This window comes from Cynoglossus semilaevis, chromosome 6 (assembly GCF_000523025.1).
Source record: "Cynoglossus semilaevis isolate Cse_v1.0 chromosome 6, Cse_v1.0, whole genome shotgun sequence".
Lineage (NCBI taxonomy): Eukaryota > Metazoa > Chordata > Actinopteri > Pleuronectiformes > Cynoglossidae > Cynoglossus > Cynoglossus semilaevis.
In genome coordinates this window covers 12,321,639-12,347,079 of record NC_024312.1, presented here as the reverse complement: position 1 = coordinate 12,347,079, position 25,441 = coordinate 12,321,639, and the positions used below count along the sequence as shown (strand labels likewise).

Sequence of the window (25,441 nt, the reverse complement as noted above, 5' to 3'; positions counted from 1 at the left end):
ATATCTCAAAAACTTTAATATACAAATATACAACATTTTGAAGAATAAGTAAAAGTTTATATCTTTCACATGTACTGTAGATCAGATGAACACGGACAAGTGACAACAGTATTCATTTTCACTGCTGATCCTTTGAAACACACCAGATGTCTGTGCGGCAGCATTTGCACATTGTCAGCACTGCTCAGAAGTGATGGAAGGATGGAAACTTTAAAGCAAAAAAAAAAAAATCTAACCATCTGCTTGGTCTGATTAAATCAGTTCCACACCACATCTACCGAGAGCAGCGTTAAATTAACAACCGTACAATAAGTCCGGCTTAATTTATTTGATTTAATCCAAAATGTATGATTTGTACAAACACATTCCAGCTTGTTTCATCAGAGATGCACAAAAACAGACCCAAGCACCTGTTCAATCAACCTGCAGTGTGACAGTCACACCTGCTGCGCTCTGAGACCAATCGCCTCTTATAGCCATCAGTGCGATCACAGGAACCACAGATGATTATACAGCTACCGCCCACCAGCCTGGCTTTGGTTCAGTTCAACTGTGTAGCTACAGTGCAGTGGTAACAATTAATCGAAATGAACGTACAGCACTTTACTGCGGAGCCGACAGCACGCATTTACTCAGTCGTCCAGCTGGAAGAAAAAACAAAATTAATTTGGCACTCTAGATCCTTCTGAATAATGTATGACCATTACCTCAAATTACCACTCACCCCATTCCACATCACCATTACTCTGCGCTCTTTCGTTTTTTTTTCTTCTTGTCTTTAATCAAAGATATTTTATATTAATACAGAAAGATTAAATGCCGGTGTCGGATATTAATCTGCTACCATTAGTATGCATGTGTTACTGGTGCCATTATCACATTTGTATAAAAGATGCATCCATTCACTTTTACATGATTGCATTAATTGGACAACGTACAATTTTTCAGAAAAACACTTAATTATTTCAACATCAAAAATTCAATACCAGCTGAAAGTCAATGTCAATTTCACGGTGCTTTTGTTCCATTTTCCCAGTCTCTTTGTTCACTGCACACTGTCTGGTGAATGGCCTGGGTGTCAGGATAACAGCTCTCTCACAATTATCACTTGTGCACCCAGATCCTAGTAACACCTCTGCCCTCCCCTCTGGGAGGACACACTTTTGGGTTTTTCACTCTCCTGTGCCCCATTATATTTATGCAAATGAGACTGAAATCAGGGGGCATCCCTTCCTGTTAGTGCTAATTAGCAATGAATGCTATATATTCTATACATAATGTATGAGATTCCCCTCTATGCAGATAAACACTGTGACCTTCAGCACAAGGCCAAGATTTTTTTTTAACAGTCTACAGGGGGCCTCGGCCAGAAACTGACAGACGTGCAATATTCAAGTGACAGTCTGGGGAATAGGTTTTTATAGGAACACAACACTCATAAGCATAAAACACAAGAGAGTCATAGTATTATAGAGGACTATTAATATGATAAGGCTACATCTTGCCACTGAATCAGGCTCATAATCAGCCAAACAGATACGGAGCAGGGATAACAGTGACACAACACATCAACTTCAGGATCGCTGCTCCCTTCCTCGGAGATACTAAATGGTGTTTTCACATTTCCCATAAAAGATAGTGCCTTCAGATAAAAATGTTGAAATGCAATTATTAAAGGGCAATAAAGTACGTTCAGTGGCCTCTCCTGGTTAGATGCGTACTGCATTTATTTTCTTACTAAACTCTCGGGGAATGAAGCCCGGGGACCACCCCCAGCTATCAGTGAGGCTTCATGAGAAAAACAGATGATAAAAGTAAACAGCCTGTTAAAAGAATGGGTAATAACTTTGTTGTGTCGCTCATTTAAACTACAATTGGCTCTAAAAAAAAATCATTTGTTACAAATTGTTAATGAGTTCGTTAATGATAGAAATAGGATTGTTTCCTGAGATGGCAAAAGAACAGCTAAAAAATGAACACAATCAACACGTTAACCGTGATTAACCAATTAAAATGTAATGCCTTTTTATCTTCTATCCAGAATAACGTGCACTGAATATACAAAATACACACCACAATTCCACTGTCCATCTACTTATCGTTGCTCTAATACACAGGCGATACACACTTTGTCATTTATACACTGTGCCATTTACATTTCTGGCTCCATGTCTGACTTTGTTCTTGATGTTACCCATGGTTACTGTAAACATGGAATCACATTATTGTTCCTGTGGAAGCCGTGCTTCAACACAGGCAGTGTCCTGGGGGAGTCGACCTATGAGACCTGCAGGAAACACAGAGGAGGGGCCCGGCAACACGCAACAAAGTCTCAGGGAACGCTGTGCCTTGACTGAGTATTAATATATAACTTCATCCACCGTCAACCTGTTTTAGACACAGCCAGTCTCTGGGTTAATAAGAGAGGCTCTGTATGGGATGGGCAGGACATAAAGATCAACAGTTGGCACAGTCAGGCTGATCCCAGCAGGCAGTGCTGTTGTGGCATAGCTGAGGTGAGAGTGTACCCAGCACCTGGCTGCTGCCCTGAGGGGAGCTGGCAGATGGCACTGTGTGGTAGTGTGCGAAAGAAGCAGAGTGAGAGAAGCAGTAGGTGTGAGGTGGTTTGGTGCTAGTGGTATTAGTGGGAGTGGACGGAGCTGGAGTGGAGGTCACAATATGCTCCAGGCAGACAGATGTTTCAGCCCATTAGAGTTTACTTCATACCCTACTGCACATCTGAATTATTCATTTCTACAGCGTCTGCATCTTTCAGTAACCTGTCTCTAACCCTTCAGTGCTGCTTCCTGCCTCAGCGATGGCCATGTGTAGGTGACGGACTATTCTGTAGATCAGCTCCATCTGTATGTTCTGCCAGAATGGCTGCAGTTCAGAAACACACACACATACTGCCAGGAGTGTCATTTACACTCCTGCGTATCCACAGGGACCTTTCAGACTTGAAATGTCAGTGGGTGAGGCTCCTCTGAGCACACACAAAGGTCACCACTGACACTGGCCTCAGCGCTAATCATTGATTCCCAATCTTCTGCCATTACGCCTGACAGTTACAGTCTGATCTAAAATTCTAATCACACAGATTAAATGTGTGAATGCAAATCAGTGTTTACAAATAAATTCCCTGTGAACGATGGGAAAACGCCTCTCTGCTCTGATACGCTATTCACAATTCCTAGCGCTAACATGAAGCAGTGTGAATTACAGCTCATTTTATTACATGAGCTCTTTAGTATTTATCAGCTGTTCTGTGTATATATTGTGTAAAACTGATAATGTGACAAATAAACATTTTCAACAAAATGATTTCAGTGAATTCAGAGCCGAGGTATCAAACTCCTGGCCCACTGGCAATAACCCACCCATAACTAGTAATAATAATTTGATTTTCCCATTGAGGATTTTTTTTATTTTTACTTATCTGTGAGTTCATTAAAATGCTTTAGTTTTAATTTAAGAAACAGAAGAAAAGTGGTGGATGACAACTCAAAGCACTCCTGGTCACTTAGCTACTGGCTAAGTGACCTGCTAGGCAAATCCACCGATGGAAACATGAGCCAGACCTGCTAAAAAAATAGCCTTTAGTTCTAACACAGAGCAGCCAATAAACAATCATATCAGAAACACTTGAATCCAGAGTGAGATTTGTGTTTTATATTCAGGTTTTTAGGGTTAGGTTTACGTAGATATTTTGTGAATTACCTACTATGGAATGAAGACATGACCACCTTATATGTGACTGTATATAAAGGCTGAATGTGTCAGTGGCCTGTTGCCTGCCCGAGCACAGATGGTGGCAGAGCAGGGCGTAACAACCTGTAATGTTGGCCAAATGCACATGCCAATACATATACATACACACATACATACACGCTCACACGTATTTAGAATAATCACAAATACACCGATGCATATGTAATGCACACACCACGCACACACAAGTGCTGGTAAGTCAAAAAGCTAACAGCCCAGGAAATGAGTGCAGACAGGCAGACTGGTCATGGAGAATCCTGCTTCGTTTGGTTTCCTGCAAAGATCAGCAGTCAAAACCAAACACACACACTTTCTCTTATCGTTTCCTGTTCTTTTTAGCAGTGATTCAGGCCATTCGGACATGTCAATCAAAGGCAGCTCACAGACATCCAAGGCCACGGAGCATAATTAGTGCGCAGGAATAATCAATACACCTTGAATGGGGGTTGGAAACAAGAGGAAAAAGCAATCTATGGAAGAGTGGAACAGGAACTGCATGTGAGAGCAGAATGCAAAAGAGGCGGCATATATTTTGTCAGCGTTGGGGACTGAGCTGGTTTTAGAGGTTGCAAGTATTTCCGCTTCTTCTTCTAGCAGTATATCAGTATATTTATGTATTTGTGTTTTACATTTAAAAAAGAGAGGCATTCGAACATTACTCACAAACTACGGAGGCATCCTTATGGAGTTTACGGACATGTACAGGAAATACTAGAGACAAATGGTGAGGCACAGAGACAGGAAGACAGATAGATATGTGGATGACGAAGGGCGAGGCTTCACAGCATCGATTGACAGAGGAAGAGCAGAGGCCCTGGGGGGGGGGGGGGGGGTGCTGCACGGCCTTTTTAGCTTTGTGTGAGGAGAAAACGATGACATGCATCTCCTCTTAGGTGTTCTGTACAGACAGGGCCACTGTGTCCAGGGTAGAAAAATGCAAAGGGAGAATGAGTGGCTCTGTGCAAAGTGACAGACGGTGATAGCAAGCGACAAACAGCGCTCTCTGAGAGGAGGAGAGGAAGCCATGCCGTTTTTCCAGACTCCAGCTTCACACCATGATTCTGGGATTGCAGCCATGTCCTGTCCATCCTCGCTCATTCACAGCCAACAACAGATATACATAGTTTATTAACCAAGGAGGCTTTTGGAAACATGATGCAACTATGATGGCTCTGGGAAAAACCTCAGGAGAAATCCCAATCTAATTGGGCCGAGACAAACTGCAGAGAATATCCCATATCAGCACAATCACACAAAAAAATAATTTATATTTAAAATAAAAATAAAGATGTTATTTTAAATAAAATTTAAAATAACAACATCTTTGTAATGAAACAGCCAGGTCAAATCGTCAAACATGAGGTGAGTCAACAGGTCTCCATTCTACAGATTAAAATTCAGAGGCGAGGACAGGCAATCCATTTGTACCAACGTATAAATAAAACATGGAGTTGTGGCATTTGCACCTTGGCAACAGCTTTACTGCTTAATGGCAAATGAAAGCGAACGCTGAGATGGAAGTAAGAGTAAAATTTCCATCCAAAGAACGGCTGCAAGTACTTGTTTTCTGTGTTTGTCAATGTTAAGCAACTGGTTCCCTTTTCTCTGACCTACAGGGCTACGTGGTCAGTGAGCTTTTTTCTCTCTTTTTAATAAGAGAGTAGGAATATTTAATAGATACGCCATTGTTTACTTTTTTATTCTTAAAGAAATGCACATAATTACAGACTTGTCTGAGGTTTTCGTGCATTGCCTGGAAAAGTGTTTAATGAGCAGACACAGATGGTAGCTTCTTTGGCACTAATACCACTAAGCTCAGGGGCCAGCAAGGAGCTGTAGCACTCAGGCTGTGACCACCGACGGTCAGTCGCTGTGAAGATATTGATGATTAGCTAAAAATAGTTCTGCTGTTCAGTGAGGCAGTGTGCGGAACACCAAATCAGCGGCATTTTGCGACATAAACTGGCAGTTTAAAAACTTTTACCTGCATTCTATTCTATTCCGATGGGATTAAACCCGTTTTCCAATATGAAATTCATTAAGCCTTTACCAAGTCTAGGCTAGGCTAGGCTAAGATACTCCATTGTCTTGCCTTTAAATCTTAGTTGCCTTACTGCCAACTACTGGATCAACTTTACATGGGTGAATATTTACATCTAGGGGGCGACCTCTTCACATGCAGTAAAAAGGAGACAATATGAAAAGACAATACGAAGACAAAGATACATCACAGTAAACCTCCTGTGACACACAACAACACCTGAGAGGGATAAGTAAAAAAACATAAGGAGATCTGATGATCTATGGTTGAATTATTTTTTCATTGTAAACAAATGAAACCTTTCTATAGCAACCGTGGACCGTAGTAAGCTAGGTACAATAACATGAGAATGAAAGTGTTGCCGCCAACAGGCTACTCCCCTCTACTTTCAACTTCCATTAGATTTTCCTATTTTACTCTCTCTCTCTCCCCCCTCCTCTCTCTTCCACAGACACACACACACTCTAAATTAAATTCAGCTTTAAATGAATTAAACTGTAATCAATTTGGTAAATCATATTGCTGTGATCTCTTAGTTTATCTGATTGTTTTTAGCTGAACGGCTAATTATGTTTGTTTTTTTATTGCTCTATCAACTGTATACTTTAACCCAGATTATAGTTATACTGTGAAGTGACAGATTAACACCCATGTATACTTCACACATTACAGCTGTGGATTAGCTTGTAATGCACGAGCTAGTTGACCATTGTCTGTGTGAATTGATGTCGCGGCTCTGAGGTGCATTCGTGCATCTCATGATGTGCTCACGCTGGTGTGTGTTTGCCCTCGCTGTAAGGACTAACCCTGCCTCGCCCACCAGCTGCACAATAAGGCCAGGGTGTATTGATTATGTTGGCTATGGAGGCAGATTAAAAAAAAAAAAAACAAGGGATGAAATTTCCGCCTAACTAAACGTCCGAGCACAAAGGAGTGGCAAAGAAGAATTTGCAAAGGATTCTCATTGGGTTCACCCTGCAGAATAGATTCACTGAGCAGAAGAGAAATCAGTGAATACAGCACATCTCTACTGATGAGTGAAACTGATGCCACGTCACGTACGGACATTTACAAATCGCACCGTATCATAGCAGCTCGTGATCAATGGGGAATTGGGTTAGGTATCAAATTGCCAAATTAGTATCTTATTCCTGTGGGTGCAACAGCTGCGGGAAATGGAAACTAATATGGAGTATGATATTAGATATTCCAAAATCTGATTAAAGCTAGAATGATTTGTGGGCATTATATCAACTTGAATAAAAAGTCCTTGTATCTTGCAGGATGTTTTTCCACAAATAAGGATTGAATTAATTAATTAACGCTTCTCAGGGAAATGAGAGGATGGTGACTTGGATACACAATGTTCTGAAACAAGGTCGGACGGACTTCATTGTACTGATCATCCAGTAATATAGTGGTAAAATGAAGCAAACATGCCACATGACCACAGCTACACTGCAGCCACTGTGGGGCAGCAGTCAATTAAACTGAAAAACACATTACTGTTAAATTCCATATCCAATCATGTGGCAGGGAATGGTGTCGTTGCTTTGAAAGGCTGAACAATCTCTTCTCAGAGAATTTAAAGAGTAGGAAACACAGAACTTCACAAACAGTAACTAAAGCTCAGCGCCCTCCAGAGGCCCCTCCATCAACACCATGGCACAGATCAATGTTTATGTGCAACATAAAGAAAACTGCAAACTAGAAAAGCCCCAAAGGCTGATTCATCTATAAACCCTGTTTTTTTTTTTTACACACTGTCCATAAAGCACATTCAGGATGATTTAACACTGAACTGGTCCACAAGTCACTAAGCCTCTGGTTTTAACTGACTGAGGACAGAGCAGTGACAAACTAGCTACACAAAAATGTATTTTACACTTCAACAAACTAGCTACACAAAAATGTATTTTTTTTATGTATTTTTACATGTATTAATTATACATATATTATGTATTAATGTATCAGCAAACAATTTATTTATGTTCTGCCTATTTAGACTATATTATTACTAGATTATTAAAAAGGAGGCACCCCAATACCAAAAAAATGTTTCAACCTTGCAGCATTCACCATTCTTCTGCTAAATCAACAAAAACATTGCGAATTTGAACAAAATTAATATTTAAAAAAATAAATCAAGTCAGTTAAAGAGCACAGGATCAAAATTGAAACAGGTTTTAAAAATACATTCTTTATAATATCCATATATACATTGCATAAATATCATAAATAACATTACGATAAGGGAATTATGGTATAAAAAATATATTTAGATCAACATGGATGTTTGATCATGTGAACTGAGTTAAAAATCTACGTATAAGGAGGATATTTTCAGAAAGTTTTAATTTACGAACGTTTATTTGAAGAAAAACCAGCAGAGAATGTGTTGTGATACACATATGGCTGCTGAGGAAAGGGTAAAGAAAGCATGGATTATTCATGTCTATTCCCACAGTGGAACCAGCTCAGGTTTTGATGGATTGTGCCCGGGGCGCTCCTCCCTGCTCAATACCAACAGTCCCAGGCAGTCCTGCCTCACGCTGCTCCACACAGACACATGATGAGCTCTCTCAGATTCACAGACAGAGCCGACAGCTCTCAACTCCCCACTACAGTCAGACATAATGATGGTGTGTGTGTGTGTGTGTGTGTGTGTGTGGTCTGAGGTGCAACTAAATTTAAACTAGAGGATGGAGAGGAGGCTGAGATCAGCAGACGGGTAGAGATAGAGAGAGAGACGAGCGATGACAACTTTTCACTAAGCTCATTTTAACCTGGACTAGAGGTGAGGATGTAACATGTATGGAGCATAATGGCCTGTCACACACCAATCAGCTGACAGGTGGCGTTGCAGAGAGGTGGCGTCAGGAGCGTCAAGCAGTGTTGCCTGGAGTCTAGTGCAGTAACGTCCAATGAACATGGTTTTTTTTTTTCCTCCAGTAGAAAGGCAGTTGTGCTCGTTTTTTGTGTGGATACAGTAAGTGAGCTTGGCTGGATCAGTTCCAAGTGGAAGTGCTGAAAGCTGTCGAGTCTGGAAAGCAGTGAATCTCTGACATTTAACACGAACCATGGAAAAAGTTTTTTTTTTTTTAAATCTAGCGCTGGCTTTGAAAACTGACTTGGTGTTTTATTTGTAACTCAATGTTTTTCTTCTAAGGGGGACACATCTGGTATTTAAAAACGGATTGGAATTGATTCCAAATTGATTTCAGAAAAATTGCAATTCACATTTTTGTCTTTCATGATCGAACGGACAGAAAAATACTCACTCCATCTCAAAAACATAAATAATTGAACACCTAGGCTCACGCAGGCTGAGATAACCGAGTTCATATGAAGCTCCTGTGACTCCTGCCCCCACCGTTCACTGCTCTGTCTAAACCTCTGAAAAAGCTTCCCTCTCTCTGAGGTCTGAACTGAGGATGAACCTGAGCTTATTTCCAATCCCATCTATACAGCGTCTGTGCAGACAGCACCAGTCTCTGCCAAGGTTCTGCTGGCAGAGCATTTGAAGGATGTTCCATGTAAAGTAATCCAGCACAATGCAGGTCAAATCTCAATAACAAATGTTGCCTGCAGCCACCAGCAGCCCAGACAGAAGTTAGCAGACTGTCTGGCTCATGTTCTGTGATGAGAAACCGAGTGATTCTGGGACCTGACGCGTCACACACTGGACAAACCGCAGCTTTAATGCATGTGAAGATGGACAGAAAATGAAGCCGTGCATTGGTCAACCTACCATCCCAGAACACCTTAGCAACAGTTAGAACTGTTCATGCTGCAGACCTGATCATCAACCCGTGACTTTGCCATCCTCCAATGAGTTTGCGTCGCTGCATAAAGGAGGCGGCCATTGTCGGCGAAAAAAAAAAAAGGAAAAAGTAGAAGTGGCTCAAACAAAGAGAAGGGGCTTCAAACGTGTTTGCCTCTGGATAACCATCAGTATTCCATTCACATCCACCACCTCCACTCTCTGCACTCATTAACAGCACTATTTAGGCTGGTGTGTAATTATCCTGTCAGTTAACAGACTGCATGAATGAGCAGATCCATGCTCAACAATCAACACCAACATTAAAGTCTTTTGCCGGCCTGCTGAGCAAATAAAAGCACAGCAATTATACACAGACATACATTTGACGAGAAGGATCACCACTGAGAAAACACATCCTAATTCCAGTGTCCCTTCTCAGATTTTAAATACATGCTTATCAATAGTTTTCATCCGTCTGATTTTAGGGTTAAGGTTTGAATATTCTACTGTAGCTTTTCTGGATGCAGGAAAGGAATTTAAAGCAGAGAAAAAGATTTTCAACGGCACAAAGATGATGAAAAATAGATTTAAAAGATTAAAGGGATGGACTGTTTCTGTCAATAAAGCACATTTGTCTATAGTCAAAATGAACATTTAACAAATCATTTTAGTCTTAGTGCTTTTTAAAGTGCTACCTGTGGGGACACAAGATTAATATCATGGTTTCACAGAATTAAAAAGGGAAAAAACAATCTCAGTTGGTATATTTGCTTTCAAAATCAACTGTTTCACAATATAAACTTAAACACATGTGATGATTCAATCAGTGTTAAAAAACAACATGGCTGACTCTGCTCACCTGAGTCCTCGTCCTTCATGTCTGGTCAGGTTCACCCTGCCTGTAAATACAGAGACAGAAACACTGTTACTTTGAGGAGAGCTTAACTGTCCGTTCACTGTCATCCTGACAGCACACTGGCCGTAACCTGAAGAACAGCTGCTTCAGCTCCACCTTTTTATTTCATTTTACCTAATTTGACACAGCTTTCAGACAACTCTCCATCTCTGATGCTACCCTCCTCACTGAGGTTGGTGTTTGGGGTCACCCTTCTTGGTCATTCCTTGAACTTAAAAATTGGGTTGCAAAAATCTATTATTTTTGTTTGAATGTTATTTTAACATAACATAAGGAATTCTTCAGCCACTTTAAAAAAAATAAATAAATCAGTTAACTCAGTAACACAGCATTTTAAAAGCTGTTAAAAAAACATTCAAGTTTGTGAAGCATGATTAATTATGTCAAATTTGCTTTTTCTGTACCAGTCAGGATAAGGATGGTTTGTTTCCACAGTGATGGAGAGGTCAGGCTACATTAGTGTCTAGAAAGACTCAACACCCAGAAGGTCCCGCAGTGATGGGAAAAATCAGTCATTAAATTTGCAGATGTTTCAAAGAGCTGCATCGTCAGCCTATAGTTACGAGGGACATAATCTGTTGGTTTACATCTCTGATTCCTCTTACACACAAAAAAAACTTTCACTTATGTGTGAAACAAAAGCCCAGAAAGACTTACCTGAGGTGGAATTCAGTGGAAGGATGTGTATTTTTTTTTTTTTTTATGTCTAGGATATGTGTAGGAGTGAGGAGACATTGGTGAGGAATCTTTGTAATGTAATATTTAAAAGGCCCAATGTTAAATTTTTTATAAGTTACCAAAAAGTTATTTATTATTAATTTAATAGGGATGTGTTAATTATTAATATTTACTTTTGTGATGTTTCATTGCTTTAATTGTAAAAGAACAGCACATATTAAATGGGAGCGACATTAGTAAAATACTCCATAGATATAGATGCTTTCACGTCTCAATACAAACAGATTTACAAAATAAACCATTCACAATAAAATATTAATCTTTGCTCTATCTCCTGAATTAAACAAAGTCAGTTGTAATTTAAATATTGTCAAATGAGTTTTGCAGTATTTTTTACTCCTTTCTGTGATTTTTACTTTCTGATTGCTGTGAGTATTTTGCCAACATGATTTTTTTCCCTCCAGTCTGAACACTGACTTGTTTGCAGCTTTGCAAATCTATAGTAAACAAAGAATTTTTGTTATTTCTCATTTCAAGTGCCCTCCCCCGTCTGCCTTTTGTCTCTGCCTGTGCTGAGAAGCTTTCATTGGAGCCCTGCTGGCCGGCCCCTCCTCTCTCCTGCCTCAAAGCCGGTCGCAGATGAAAAATTTATGACTGTATGCCTTGAAAACCTTAAGTTCTATTTGAAGTGCTGCTTTTGCTCTGATGCTGCCCCCACTGATGACCACTGTGTCTGCTGTCTTCATTTGACCGGTGCTTTTCCTCACAGTGGGAGTGCAAATCAGAGAAAGAGGCTGCTACGGTGCCGACTGTTTTATATCCTTCACGATTATTCTCTAGTCTGATCAATCTCTAGTTTCCTTTTTCATTTATTTGCTATGCTCTAAGATGGTGTTTATTTATTTAAAACTAAATTGTCTATAAATTGAACCCCTTACTTGACTTTACAAATTTGTTTGCTTAATTTATAACCCTTAATTCCAGGGGCCTCCAACTCCAATGAGATGAGAGCTACTGTTGCGACCATCATTTTGTTGGAGGACACATCAAAGTTCGACATTTTTGGTGAACTCATTCACACATTTTCAAAACGTTGAAACAACTATTAAACCGAGCATCCTTTTCAAGTGGCCGTACGTGTTGTTCATGTTTTTCATTATTTCCCTCTGATGTTTATCTTCTCCTGAAGCATCAAACTGACACTTCCTTTTATCATAAGATGGAGATTTAATTACCACTCATTGTCACGACGACCGTCTCCGTGTCAGGTCCAAACACGTGGGCGTCACATTATTTTTAGAAGAATATTGGACATACAATGCTGAACAGTGGCTGAGAAAGGATTCAAAAATATACTAATAAACCAACACTTGTTACAGTAGATGACTAAAATGGTCACTTCCATTATTCTCGTTTGGGGATAGAAAAATTACTGAATCTGACTGGACAAAACAAAGCAGAATTAAATCTGTCTTACTGCTATTTGCTTCTTATTGAAAATGTGAGAAAATCATGACTGATATTATGAAGATTATAAAAGGAATCTGAATATTATACAAGAGAGATTATTGAACTCTAGAAGGTCGGTGTTACTTTGACTCAATATGTTCAAAAACCTTGACGATGCCGTCTCTCATGCTTCACGGCACATGGGTTTCCAAGCAACAGGTAAAGTCACAGCAGGCTCTGCTGTACTTTGTGCGGCGGCTTTTCTTCTCCGTGTTTCAAACCAATTTAAAGTCTCATGAGTGGACAACCTTGAGCTGCTGTGTGTCTTTCAAAGCCACAGCAGAATAATCCGCTGAGGACAATTCAGTTACATCCATCTTCAGCAGCAATGTTCCCTTCTGCAGCTGCAGCACAGTCAACATTCCTCTGGTTTCTGAGAGGGGAACATGAGCTGGACCAGTCATCTCTCTACCAGTTGCAGTCCAGGCTCTAATGGGTAATGGACAGTAACGTTACACTGAGGTTTTCAATAGTCTAGCACATGAAAAAGGTCTATTCAGATTATTCTATTTCTATTCATTAAAATTCTACTTTTTTTAGCATATGTATCTGAAATCCCTTTTTGTAATAGAGTTAGGATAACTGTATAAATATATATATATATATATATACACACACCTATATATATACAGTATATATAGGTTGAAAAAATAATTTATGACCAGTTTATAAAATTAAAGAACAGCCATTTTACTCAGTGTATTCTTTTTCAGAATCCACCAATAATGTTTAAAATATTTATCACCAGTAATAGATTGACCTTGGCAAAGTGCAAAAAAAAGACAATCAATACAATACTTTCCAAGAAAAAGAACTAGTGACCCACTTATGTTTTTTCTCGTGACGTTATCTTGATGACAATTATGTAACCACTGCAGTAGCAACTTAAGATGTTGATGTTAAATGTTTTATTTCCTTTTTTCTCTACATATTTGGGGATTTCATTGCTAAAATAATATCTCAGGCTTCAGACAGACAACAGCCCACTGCTGACACTCGAGGGATTCTAGGCTGGTCAATAATTCAGACGTGGGAGAGAAATCTTTTACTGAGGCACAGAGATGGTGGATACTTTCACAGGGAGAAAAGGCAAAGAGCAGATATGGGGGTTGTAGATGTTGTTTGCCTTCGCCTGACCCAGAGCAATAACGTGTGAGCAGAGGCTTTCAGGGATTCTACCCGTCACTCAACATGATATCCAATAGAGAGGAACGGTCAAAATAAAACAGACCAGTTCTTCCATTTCCTGTAGTTCCATTATAGGGACGCTGAGTGTGAGAGAGAGAATCATATTCATTTTCTCCAGGTTTGAACAGCACCCGCTGCTCTGGCAAATGGAGCGACGGTGGCCGTCTGCAGTGCAGATGTAAAACACTGCAGAGAATATTTGCATGGCCTATAGTTAGCGATGCCAGCCACATCTGCATGAGTGATGATGTGAGATGATAAAGTGTCACGACGGCGTGTGTGTAACTGATAACCGGCCTGACAAACGATCCAGATTATACACCAGGCAAACTAATTCAACAGAGGATAGATCTATAAAGAGATTTTTTTTTTTTTTTTTTGCACATGACAGATGAGATTTTATAACATTAGCTCACTCTGCTGCTGATGCCTGATCTTATCACAAGAGATAAAAAAGAACTCTCATATAACCCGCTGTTGTGTGTGCATTTTGGAAGCTGAAGAAAAAATGAAAATACTTCAATGGAAATATTAGGTGACAAAACAGATTTGCTAGGACAAAAAAAAGACTTCTGTTTGATTGTTAAGCGAAACATCAGAGGCCTGTGTGTCTACATTTTGCTGCCTGTGTATTAAAATGAGACCTGGAGGAGAACTGTTCTCCAGAGGCACAAACTCCCAGTAGGTACAGGAGCTGCACTATTTTGTCAAAGGCAGATTTCTCTTTGAAACCCGTTGTTGCTCTGTGGACTTTTCTTACGTGATGTGCATAATAAACATTGCCTAAAAGGCACAGAGAGCAACATCAAAGACAAAGACCTTTATATCACCTCAAATAATGCAAAGATAAGGAAATAATGTGGCCAACTATTTATAGTGGTTATTTTGATCTTTTTAATCAACACATACCATCTATTGTTATTCTGACTGGCTTCAGAGAGCCATAAATGTGTTCTGCGGCAACAATAACAACGCTCCTCACTGCACCTTTGGGGTCTGTTAAGCAAATTGGCCCTGAAGTGCCACTAGCCTCCCCCATATGTGTGCTGCCTGCCACCTACTCACTGCGGCACGTACATGCAAATGACAATCTGTTGCAGTACTAATTAAGGTCTAGGTCACATTAAAGCGAGCGGTGTGACTCCTGAGCTAAAAGAAGCAATTTTCTTTTATAATCCAATCAAACAGCAGAGTTTATAGATGAAGACAAAGGGGCCGTGGTGTTATGAAGACTATGCCAGGAAAGATTTTTCAGCACAAATGTTACAATCTAAAGAGAAAATGTTCAAGTCATTTATTCTGCTCTTCCATTCCAGGCACAGCCGAGGCTTTCACCGGCTCATCGTATAGAAACCTCTACGTATGACTAAAGTACGTATGAGTCAGGTTTCGTTTGCAGTCATTTGGGGAAACGAAAACATGATGTCACTGCAACAGATGTTTCAGAAACCACAAAATAAAAATGTGCCAAAGAAACTAAAGCTTTCAAAGCACATGTGTTATGAAGGGCAGTTTTGTTAAATCTTTGACATTGAATTGACATTTTGTCACCAGCACCAAATTAGTGAGCAGGTGTCAGAATACAGCAGCGAACAAAGAACCAGCAGACGATGCTAATGTTGGCCTGAGAATCAAAACCTGTCTTTAGAAATGACTGATCTCTCTGATCAGCTCATTCAGCAACATCCTCCGGGATTATTTAAGCCACTTCACACATGTGTAATCTCCGAGGTGAACCCTTACTAAATGTACTAATTCATAAAATACAGGAAAAAACCCCTCTTCTGTTGTAAGACCACGGCTGATTTATGGTAGCCACCCAGCATTCCGCCTGTAGCTGTTGATGGATGTGTGTGTGCCTTTGTTCAGGCGTAGACACATGGAGAGCAGCCTTTTGCTAATGGAGCCATGAGTAATCTTAGCAGGGGAGCGTCACAGTGTGATGGCTCTATAGTCTCTCTGGGATTTACCGTCAGCTTCAGAGAACACAAAGATTCACACTGGCCTGACCATTTGTGCAGAGGCGTCTTGTACGCATCACGCTCCTGACCACTTCTCTGTCTTCGAAGCATTCACACTGACAACGCTGACGAAGGCAGTGTTTACATCTGTCACTTTAACCTTAAATTTTACCACTAAAATATATTTAGATTAATAAATCATTCTTGTTAAATCACTGTGTAATAGTCTAAAATGTGACTATTGTACATTTTCATTCCACATATTAGTTACTATTACATTTTAATTCCTTGTAAATGTTATATAATTTATCTATAATGATTCATCCTTTCTCTCTTTTTCTGTTGTTTTTTAAAATTCATATAATTATTTTATAGATTAAAAAAAATTTCAAGGAGTAAAACAAAAATCAAAGATATATATTAAATATATTATATATAAAGAACATTATGTATACAGTATGTTTTGTTATGTAACAGGCAGGTACATACTGTACATTTACATAACGCGACCTTTTGGCAGCCTTTTTGGTTGAAGTATTTAAATCAAATGTAGAGAACCAGGAACTTCATTTAGCTTAATTTTCATATTTAATTTTTTTTATAAAAAGACGTAGGTAGCAGACACTAAAGTGAAGGAACAAAAACGCACAAAGTATTTGTATACACCCGGCAATATAATAGCTAAGTTTCTATTTATATTATTCTCCATCCACATTGTTGGATGTAAAAGCTAAATACTCTGTTCTTTGTGTGAGGCCAAAATGTGTTGGTGAACACTGCGGCTATTGTCTGGCCTTTGAAGGTGATGTGTAGCCTTTGAAAGTGTACGTCGTTCCTGTGTGTGGTGCAGAGACGGATATTTCCCACATGTGCCGATAACTGACACCAGCGTCTGACTCAGTCTCATTCCTGCAGAGATGTGTGAAAGTCAAGCATCTCTGAACACACAGTGAAAACACGTCTGCAGCTTCACAGCATCAATACATTATTCATCAACATCTTACGCTATGCAGATCAGACGGCACCTGGTCTGATGAAATCTGGTGGCCAAACTGAGGCCCGCAGGCACGAATGCTACTAATACTAAATACTTGTAAATATAAGTGTTGTTAAAGTTAGCATTTTAGATTCAAATAATAACAAAGAACATTGTATACATATATATATTATTCAAAACAATCGTATAGAAAAAAACAAAAGACTAATCAGTATTTATTTGGCGTCAGAGCTTTCGGGAGAATTTTGAAGCTCTTGTTTTGAAAGTAATTACTGTTTGTTCCGCATGCCGAATGAAAAATTCACAGATGCGCCATATGTTAATCCATCTCCAAGATGTCACATGACACAATGCCTTGCTGAGGAATTGTGTGATAAATTCTCAGTGAAGATTATTTTACACTTCAAACATTTTTGTTCCTTTTAAAAATACTTTTTATAAACAGCTTAAATATATTAAGTAAATGTAGTCTGAATATAGTAAAACAAAAAGGATAAAAGGTAAAAAAATGAATAACCATGCATTAGTGGACTGAACACACTCCACACACAAGACAACAGAATCGCTGACAACAGACTCTGAGGTCAATCACAAACTGAACATTCACTGATAAAATGGCTGACAGCAGCACGGCATCACCGGAGACATTAAATGTATTATGATTTACTTAGACCACACAGATGAGACACACACAGAATAATGACAAGAGAGAGGCCACGGCAAGGACATCATCTACCTCTGTGACACACCCACACACACGCTTTGTGGGCTCTTCACATAAATTAAATATATTCCCTCGACAATTAGCCGAGTCCTAACCATTACAAATATTTGTCTAATCATAACTGTTACCTAAACTCAGGGTGACCCTAATGTCAGGAGTAACTACATTACATCCCACAATAAATGTGCAACCTCCATTCAAGACTATTTGTCCTCATTTTTATTATTATTATTATTATTATTACTACTACTGACCAACTCTTGACCCATGATTAATAAACCTAAACTCACACACTTTTAGTAAACAAGTCATCCTTCTACTGTAAGACTGTTTGTTCAAACACACCAACTCAGAGTAGTATGTATGTATATTTAACATTAACATTTACCAGCACAATATTGAACAGCTATAAAATTGTCTCCTTTATGCGTTGCACCACAATATTTTTTAATCAATTTGCTCCATATTTTATTAACCCCATGTGGCTTTTATGTGCTCACCAAAGAGTGGAATGAAGAGGAACGTTGCACAGCGGCTCAGACACAGCTCCACCATAAATCCACGGTACTTGTCAGGCTCCACAGCGGCAACATGACAGAGCGAGCGCTGGACCTCAGTACGTTTCAGACGGAGAGATCATTGGCCGTTTTAATAACTATCAGGAAGATTGGTGTTGGTCTGAAGCTCCTGAGATAGAACGCCTCATTCTAAAGGCTCATAAAGAGGGAAATAAATCTCTTCCTCCCTGCCTTCTACAACAACAGTGAGACATCAAAGCAGAAACAAATGTAGCTACTGTGAATGTCAAAAGGTCCATGTAAAGAAATGTAACAGATATAGAAGTGAGAAATGGCCTGTATTGTAGAAACAGTAAATTATCAACATTATTTAGCACGCTTAGTCACAAAGTGTATATTGCAACAATACATACACTAATACATGAATACATTCAGTCCATGCCTCTGTTTAAGCAATTCTACTCAAAAAGATCAGCCACGTCATATTACGTAACCAACCAGAATTTAACCTTCACATACTGTAGTTATCTCAAAATTACAAAATTAAATTGTCTGCAGTATGTGAATTATAGTAACACTTTCTGTCTTTTAGGAATAATCTTTATTTCCAATATTTCCAATAAAAGAAGTGCATTTCTGTAGCTGGCCCACAATTAAAATGGTCCAGTCTAACTCAGGTTTAGAACAGCTGTCGACACAGATAAGCACTTCTTACACGTGCTCTAATGTTGCTCTAATGTTTGTGTTTTTTCTACTGTGAACACAGACAAATCCAATTATGTTCTAATTGGGTGTTACAAGGCTCATTGATTATGACAGAGCCAAGGCAGCTGTGTAAGAAAGAAGAAATACAACCAGTAATTAGCCAATTAAACCTAGGTGGCATGACTTCCAACGATGACAAATATTTCTCACTATTATTCCATTTGTATAAACCTTGCATAGTGAATAATCAGATTCAGAGGCTTTTGTCTTATTTATGAGACCAGAGATTAAAATTGTTTAAGGAAGATTATGAGACCAGAGATTAAAATTGTTTAGTCAAAAAACTTAAACGTAATGACGGAAGGCCAAACCAACACATTGTCAATCAGTGTGACATTGACGCACAAGTACAGATTCACCTTTCTCCTTTTGAAGAGAGGATGAAGTTAATGCTGGGCTGGGGAAATTAGAGAATACACATCAGCCAGTTTGTTATTATATGGCCTCTTTCACAGTTATAAAACCATTTGTATCAAGTAATAAACATCCAAGTTCCAAAAAATATAATTTTCTGTGGTGTTTGTTTATGCGTCAGGCTTTATTGGCTTAAGGTCAATTTAAACAAAGCAAACAGATTTTCCGATATATAGCTATAAAAGAGCATATTTTCCATCTTATTCCAAAATCACAGGAAGGTCAAGATTGTCTTATCAGTAAAGAAGTGGCCTGGAGCGTTCAATTCAAGCACCATAATCCTAAAATCAAACAAAATGACCACTTCATGGTCACAGTGCTCAGAGATTAACTTCAACAACAACAATCTCTTATTCTGCACTTCTGCCAGCAACAGGTCACCAGTGAAAAAAACCCAATGGCAAAGGTTACACGGAATTATAGACAAAAAGTTCAATTCAGAAAAATTGATCTGGGCTGGAGACCACATGGACTGTTATAAACACACTATCCATGCTACTCTGTAGCTTGTTGTGAAGAGGGTCATGGTTCACCGGGTACTGAAAGTCTGGTTTTATTTAGTCTGACAAAGTGATTGGGATTTCTTAAATGACACTTAATCCCAATGAGTGATGATCTGCTCTCTGCATAGAGAAAGACTGGTACATTTTCAAGTGTTGACAATAAAAGGCGATCCTTCCAAGTAGTCTAACTCAATTAAATGACTCTCAAAACTAACAGTCTTCAGCAGCAGGACGCAGTACGGCCCTAATGTAAGTGTAGTTCAACGCAAACATTTTCTTTGGCAAACAGAGGCTCTCTCACCAGCACGACACCAGGCTTGTCTCCAACATGTGAGCGAGTGAAGACTGCGTTGTTATACACATCGTCAACAGAGACAAAAACATGGTGAGACAAATCTACAGTGCAGACTGTGAGGACAGGGTGTATTATCAGGACACATGTATCACCCCTGTGTCCAGTTCTTATCTGTACATGTACAACAGGCCTGACTGTCTCCAGTCAGTACTTGCACAGCATCATTCAACAACAACATTTTCACATCCAGTGAAGTTTGGCCTTTTTTTCTTATGACAACATTTTTTCAATAATCAATATTTCTGAGAATACAGGGTTTTTGTTAGTGTTACAGTGCTGTAACACTAACAAAAACCCTTTGTCACATCTAGAATGTATCCAACTTTTTGAAGTACAACAAGAGATGCCCGGATGCCTATACAAGTATTGTAACCATACTACATTCAAATACTTATACTCCAGCACCCACTGCTGAGCCAGTATTGTACATTTAACTGCTGCAGTGTCTCATTGACATCATAGACAGTTTATTAAAGTATCTTACAAATGTCAGCAGTTTGGAGGTATTCAAAGACTAGCTACTATTCAAATGGCCAGGCTAAAGTGGTCTACCTGTACCAAAAATGTTAAATAAATATTTACTCATATAAACTGAAGACAGACTATATATACACTATATGTTGGGGTACTGATTAAATGCATGTAGCTGAAAAGTACAGTAGTTTCCAATTAACGCTGAGTTCAATTGATAAAATATGTTGTAACTGTCCAAAAAGTCAAAATAATGCCGTTTTCACCATATTAATAATCTGAATTTTCCCCACAGTTTGCACAGAGAGGCACATTTATGGTTTCTTCATTACAACAAGATAGAGACAGGTCAAAGTACCACTCACACACTCGACGAGGTGTCCACAGAAACGCCTCTGGAGAAGTAGCTGTTATGCTAGTGGAGTCAGTGGAGTGTCGTCTGACGTGTGTGTTGGAAGTTCTTCCATCCGAGAAGAAGGCAGCGCTGACTAACGCAAGGTAAACGTTTGATTTCACACATCACGTCTTGGGCCGAACTTTCTGGAATACAAATGAAAACAAACGCGTTAGCTGCTTTAAACCATCCGCCTACACCTGACACCGCTGCTACCTGAACAGCCCGCACTTAAGCAGCGTCATTATGTCCAAGTTTACTCAAACACATTATCCAATTAACACAAGTGTCGCATTTATACTGTTGTCGCTGTGTTGGTTATGTTTACCTGTAAACTTGAACGGTCTCCCAGTAAAGGTGAGGGTGGCGGACCTTTGGGTGACCCACTCACCTGTTGGAGATGCAGCTCTGGAGATGAAGCTCTCTTTTGTTGTCTGAACCTCGAGCTCAACATCAAAGACATGAAATTCGCTTGTGTTTCTGATTGAACGTGCTCTGACTGTAGCTACACCTGACACAGAGAGGAGCAGTGACCTGCTGTTCTCTGGCTGCCTCACCTTGACTCTGGTGTCTTTGCTGTTCCCCAAATGTATATGAACACAGGGAATTACCTCAAAAATCCCACCGTTATGTTTGTTTATATATACAGTATAACATTTTTGGACATATGGTCACATTAGTTCGCTACACAATCGCCACTTTATTAAATGAAGAAAAAAGCAATATATTTCTTTGTTTGCAAGCAGACTGCAGTGAGTTTCATTATCTATTTACAACAGTTAGTGGAGGAGTGACAATACTGTATATTTTACACACACCACTTATTCAGCAATCAAAAGCCAGGCCTGCTAAACAGGCTAAATATAATTATCAAATCTGCTTTTCTGTGGAGCTGTAGACCTTTTATAACACTGTAACAAAACCTTAAAATGAGCAACTTTTTTTTAAAAAGGTTGGAAATTCCTGTTTATTACATGTGATATGTACTGTGTAGGCACACTGACACACTTTTTTCCGTTTTTTTTCTTCTTCTATTTAACCAGTGGCTAAATGAGGATACTAATACGTTCAAGTTTGCCTGTTCTTGCTAATGCTGAACTATATGTTCAAAAAGCTCAGCACAAGGGATTATTTTACACACCTTATTTGTGTTTCAGCCACCGATTAATGAATGTTATTTTCTTTTACCAATTAAATTGTTTGTCTTTGTCAATCAAAGTGTTTGTCAGTCCTGTGTTGATTGACAAAGTGAGTTTCCCGCTGCCAGATAGTTTTATTGCAGATGAAGGAATTTTGCCAACTCTTTTATGAACAGGTCTTTGTAGCTCTTTAATGCAACCCAACTAAGCCTTTTATCACAGAGATGCAGTCTCTGTAGATACAGAGAAATACTTCAGGACAAAAGGACAACTTGATTTAGTTAATATTCTCTTAATCCTTTAAACAACCTCAGGATGGTCCAGGTTTAAATGTGTTTCAAACTGTTTGTTTTATCTCCTCCACATTAGCCAATACTGTCACGTCAGTTTATTTGTTTTGTGAAAACTGCATACGGCTGCCAAAAATAATCAGTCAACCAGAAATAATAATACATTTAAATACATGTTTTTATTGGTATTTTCTCTGGTGATTGAAGTAAATTCAGCTGATATAAGTGCCGTGTGTGGCTCTGGTCAAACGGCTTCTGTTTGATGTAATTATGACTGTTCAAAGCATTCTTTGTTCACTGACCCCTTTATTTTCCGGGCTCCTCTCCCCTCAGCTGCATGTTTGATTTGGTGGCTTACTTTGCTTAACAAACCATGTCTTCTCAGGGGTGTTAGCAGGGAACGTGTTGCCTTTTTTTAAAAAGTTGTGCGACCGTAATCCCAGCTTAATGAGTGCACGCTGACTCAGAGGAAATGTTGCAAAACTGTCTTAGCCTCAGCTGGTCGCAGCTAACTGCAGGATAAGATGCAGGCGTGTTTCATAAGCTGTAGGAATGTGTGTTTTTATAGCAGTAATGGGTGCATTTCTCCTGTATCTTTAGTTCCACCTTTACTACGAGTTGAACGGCACTGGAGCTTGAGCACAGCCTTGACCCTTGACCCCAGGGTGTCTTTGGAGCAGGCACATGCTTGGACTTGTGTTGGGCTCACTGTGATCCTTTCAGACACTTTCATGAAAACTGTTATCAATCAGACACTTTTGGAACAACACTAGAACAGAACTAGAACAACACTAACGCTCATGAAGAGGTCAAACAGGACGTATTGACCTGATGCTGATAAGGTAGATAGAAATACACTGAAATGTCAATAAAACAAGCCTGCAATCTAAAGTGATGACGTCACCCTGCTTATGGTCAGTCCGTGGGGATAAAAGTGCAGCAGAGATTCAGTTCAGATTGATGCAGGTTTGGTTTAACCCTGAGCAGAGAGACATGACCGTGGTAGGAGGTTAATGAATATTTCAACTGAAGAAAATACAGTAAGTAGTTGAACTAGACGAAACAATCAAGTTATTTTATAAAGATACAGATTTTGAATGTTGTGTTAACATTTTATTTTAGAATGATTTTTGTGTAGCCACATGTTTATGGCTGTAAAGAAAACAAATCATGTTTTTTTTTATTGTGTTTTTTAATGTGCGTTTTTTTAAATCATGGACATTTGTAACGTGACCAAGCCAATAGTTGCAAATGAATCTGGGTAAGTGGCATGTGGTCTTAAATTTGTGTTAATGCAAATTGCTCTAATGTGGACAAAGGGCAACTGTCAGCCGTTAGTGGCCCACACTATTTGTCCAGTTCCAACTGCCCACCTTGTACAGTACATCTTTTTGTCCACTTAACCTGAATGGGCCCCACATGGGTATGCTGGCTTTAACCAGTGTGATATTTATGATATGTTTTCTATCATTATTGTATCAAGACGTCAGTTCAACCATCGCTGGATATTATTTGCAGGAGTTGACAAAGACACCAGTGTCATGAAGCGTTGGATTAAATTCCCTTCCTCTGGGCAGTGGGGTTTTTTGTAGTGCTGTTATTGTTCATTCACACGTATCAAGTATACACTGCTGGCAGAATTTTATTGGTCTCTCTTATTCAAGCCACGTCTTTGAACAATTGAAGCATAAACAGGCTTTTAAATTATTTCAGAGTAAAAAACAAATTAAGTTATTTCGGTTGGTTTGTCATCATGTATCTGCTGTGGGACAAAGTTCCAGGTTGAACAAACTCATCTGTGATTGTTAGCGTGATAAAGACAGAGATATGAGCTCCACTTAATGTGCTCCTAGGTTGGGCTGTGATTTAACGCCGCGCAGTTTGGTAACCTTCACTTTATCAGACGTTGCTTCTGCACACATAACACCGACCTCATCACTGACCACAGGTCGGTTACCAAACTTCAAAACTTGATGTGAGTCCTGTCAGCTACAGGTGGTCTTACACAGTGACTGCCCAGATCTCTTCACCCCCCCTCCTCTCTCACATCACCCCCCCTCTCCCTCTCTTTCCCAGGCTCCCACTGTGGTGGCAGCTGAAATCGGGCCTTTGCAGGGTGGAGGCAACTCAGTGTGGCCAGGATCTGTCACATTACTCTCAGCTCCACAGTTAAACCAGGGCACCTGTGTACATACTGGGAGGGAGGGTAGCGGAGCAGGCCCAGCACTCGGACCAGGAAGCCTCTACAGAGGAGTCATATCTGGAGATTGTTCAGAATTCATCTCTTGAATTAAGGGCTTCGTAGCTCTTCAGGACGGTTGTTGGACTTCGGATCTGTGTGAAAAAGAAGAGCCACAATGGACACAGATGCTTTTGTGGAATATGAGTACCCAGACCTGGAACCTCTGCCAACCCCAATTGAAAAAGAGTAAGTGGCTGCTTCAAGTTCTTAGCACAGCATTGTAGGTGTGAGTGGTGAGCACTTGGATCACTTTTCTTACTTAAATGACATAAAATACTTGTGTGTACGGTTTCATGTGCAATACCTTAACACATTACTGCAAATACACTATAATTTTGCAACAAGGTGTAACTTTTATTGAGACCTTAAGACACACTTGCCCCAGTCAGTTCTGATCTTACTTCTGTTCTTATTCTTTTGAAGGACACAGTCACTGTAAATGAGCTCTTCTTTATCATACAACTGTGTTCATCACAGATTTTAACAAATATTTGAGCTTTTTCCCAGACATCAGAAATGTTTCTTTTCCTTGAGTTTTTTTTTTTTTAGTTTATCTGAAACCAGTTGTTAATCCCTCCCTCTGCTGTGATAAATCTGTTAAGAATCCAGTGAAAATGTAGGTTTAATTTTGATCACGTCTCATTAAATGGTGTATTTCATGTTTTACATTTCTTTACATTTAAATATATTTTGGCCAAATGTGTGTTCAAAGGACTATATTTTCGTAGCTTACAGGAGCTTGAAGTTACAAAATCACATTGATATCACTAAATGTGATTTTATTTTTTATTTAATGGAA

At 39.3% G+C, this 25,441-nt stretch overlaps 2 protein-coding genes across 2 annotated transcripts in view; one reads left to right on the top strand and one right to left on the bottom strand.

The window, feature by feature from the left end:
- ccdc33 (coiled-coil domain containing 33) overlaps window positions 1-21,244 on the bottom strand; it is a 35,553-nt gene extending 14,309 nt beyond the window's left edge. The window contains exons 1-2 of the mRNA XM_025056128.1: window positions 20,943-21,244; window positions 10,438-10,477 (exon numbers count right to left, since the gene is read on the bottom strand). The gene's annotated coding sequence lies outside the window, so the exon portion shown is untranslated. The remainder of the gene's footprint in view (window positions 1-10,437; window positions 10,478-20,942) is intronic.
- stra6 (signaling receptor and transporter of retinol STRA6) overlaps window positions 20,940-25,441 on the top strand; it is a 15,468-nt gene continuing 10,966 nt past the window's right edge. Inside the window, exons 1-2 of the mRNA XM_008312074.3 lie at window positions 20,940-21,075; window positions 24,477-24,828. Coding sequence (XP_008310296.1) covers window positions 24,758-24,828 — 71 coding nt within the window. The 5' untranslated portion in view covers window positions 20,940-21,075; window positions 24,477-24,757. The remainder of the gene's footprint in view (window positions 21,076-24,476; window positions 24,829-25,441) is intronic.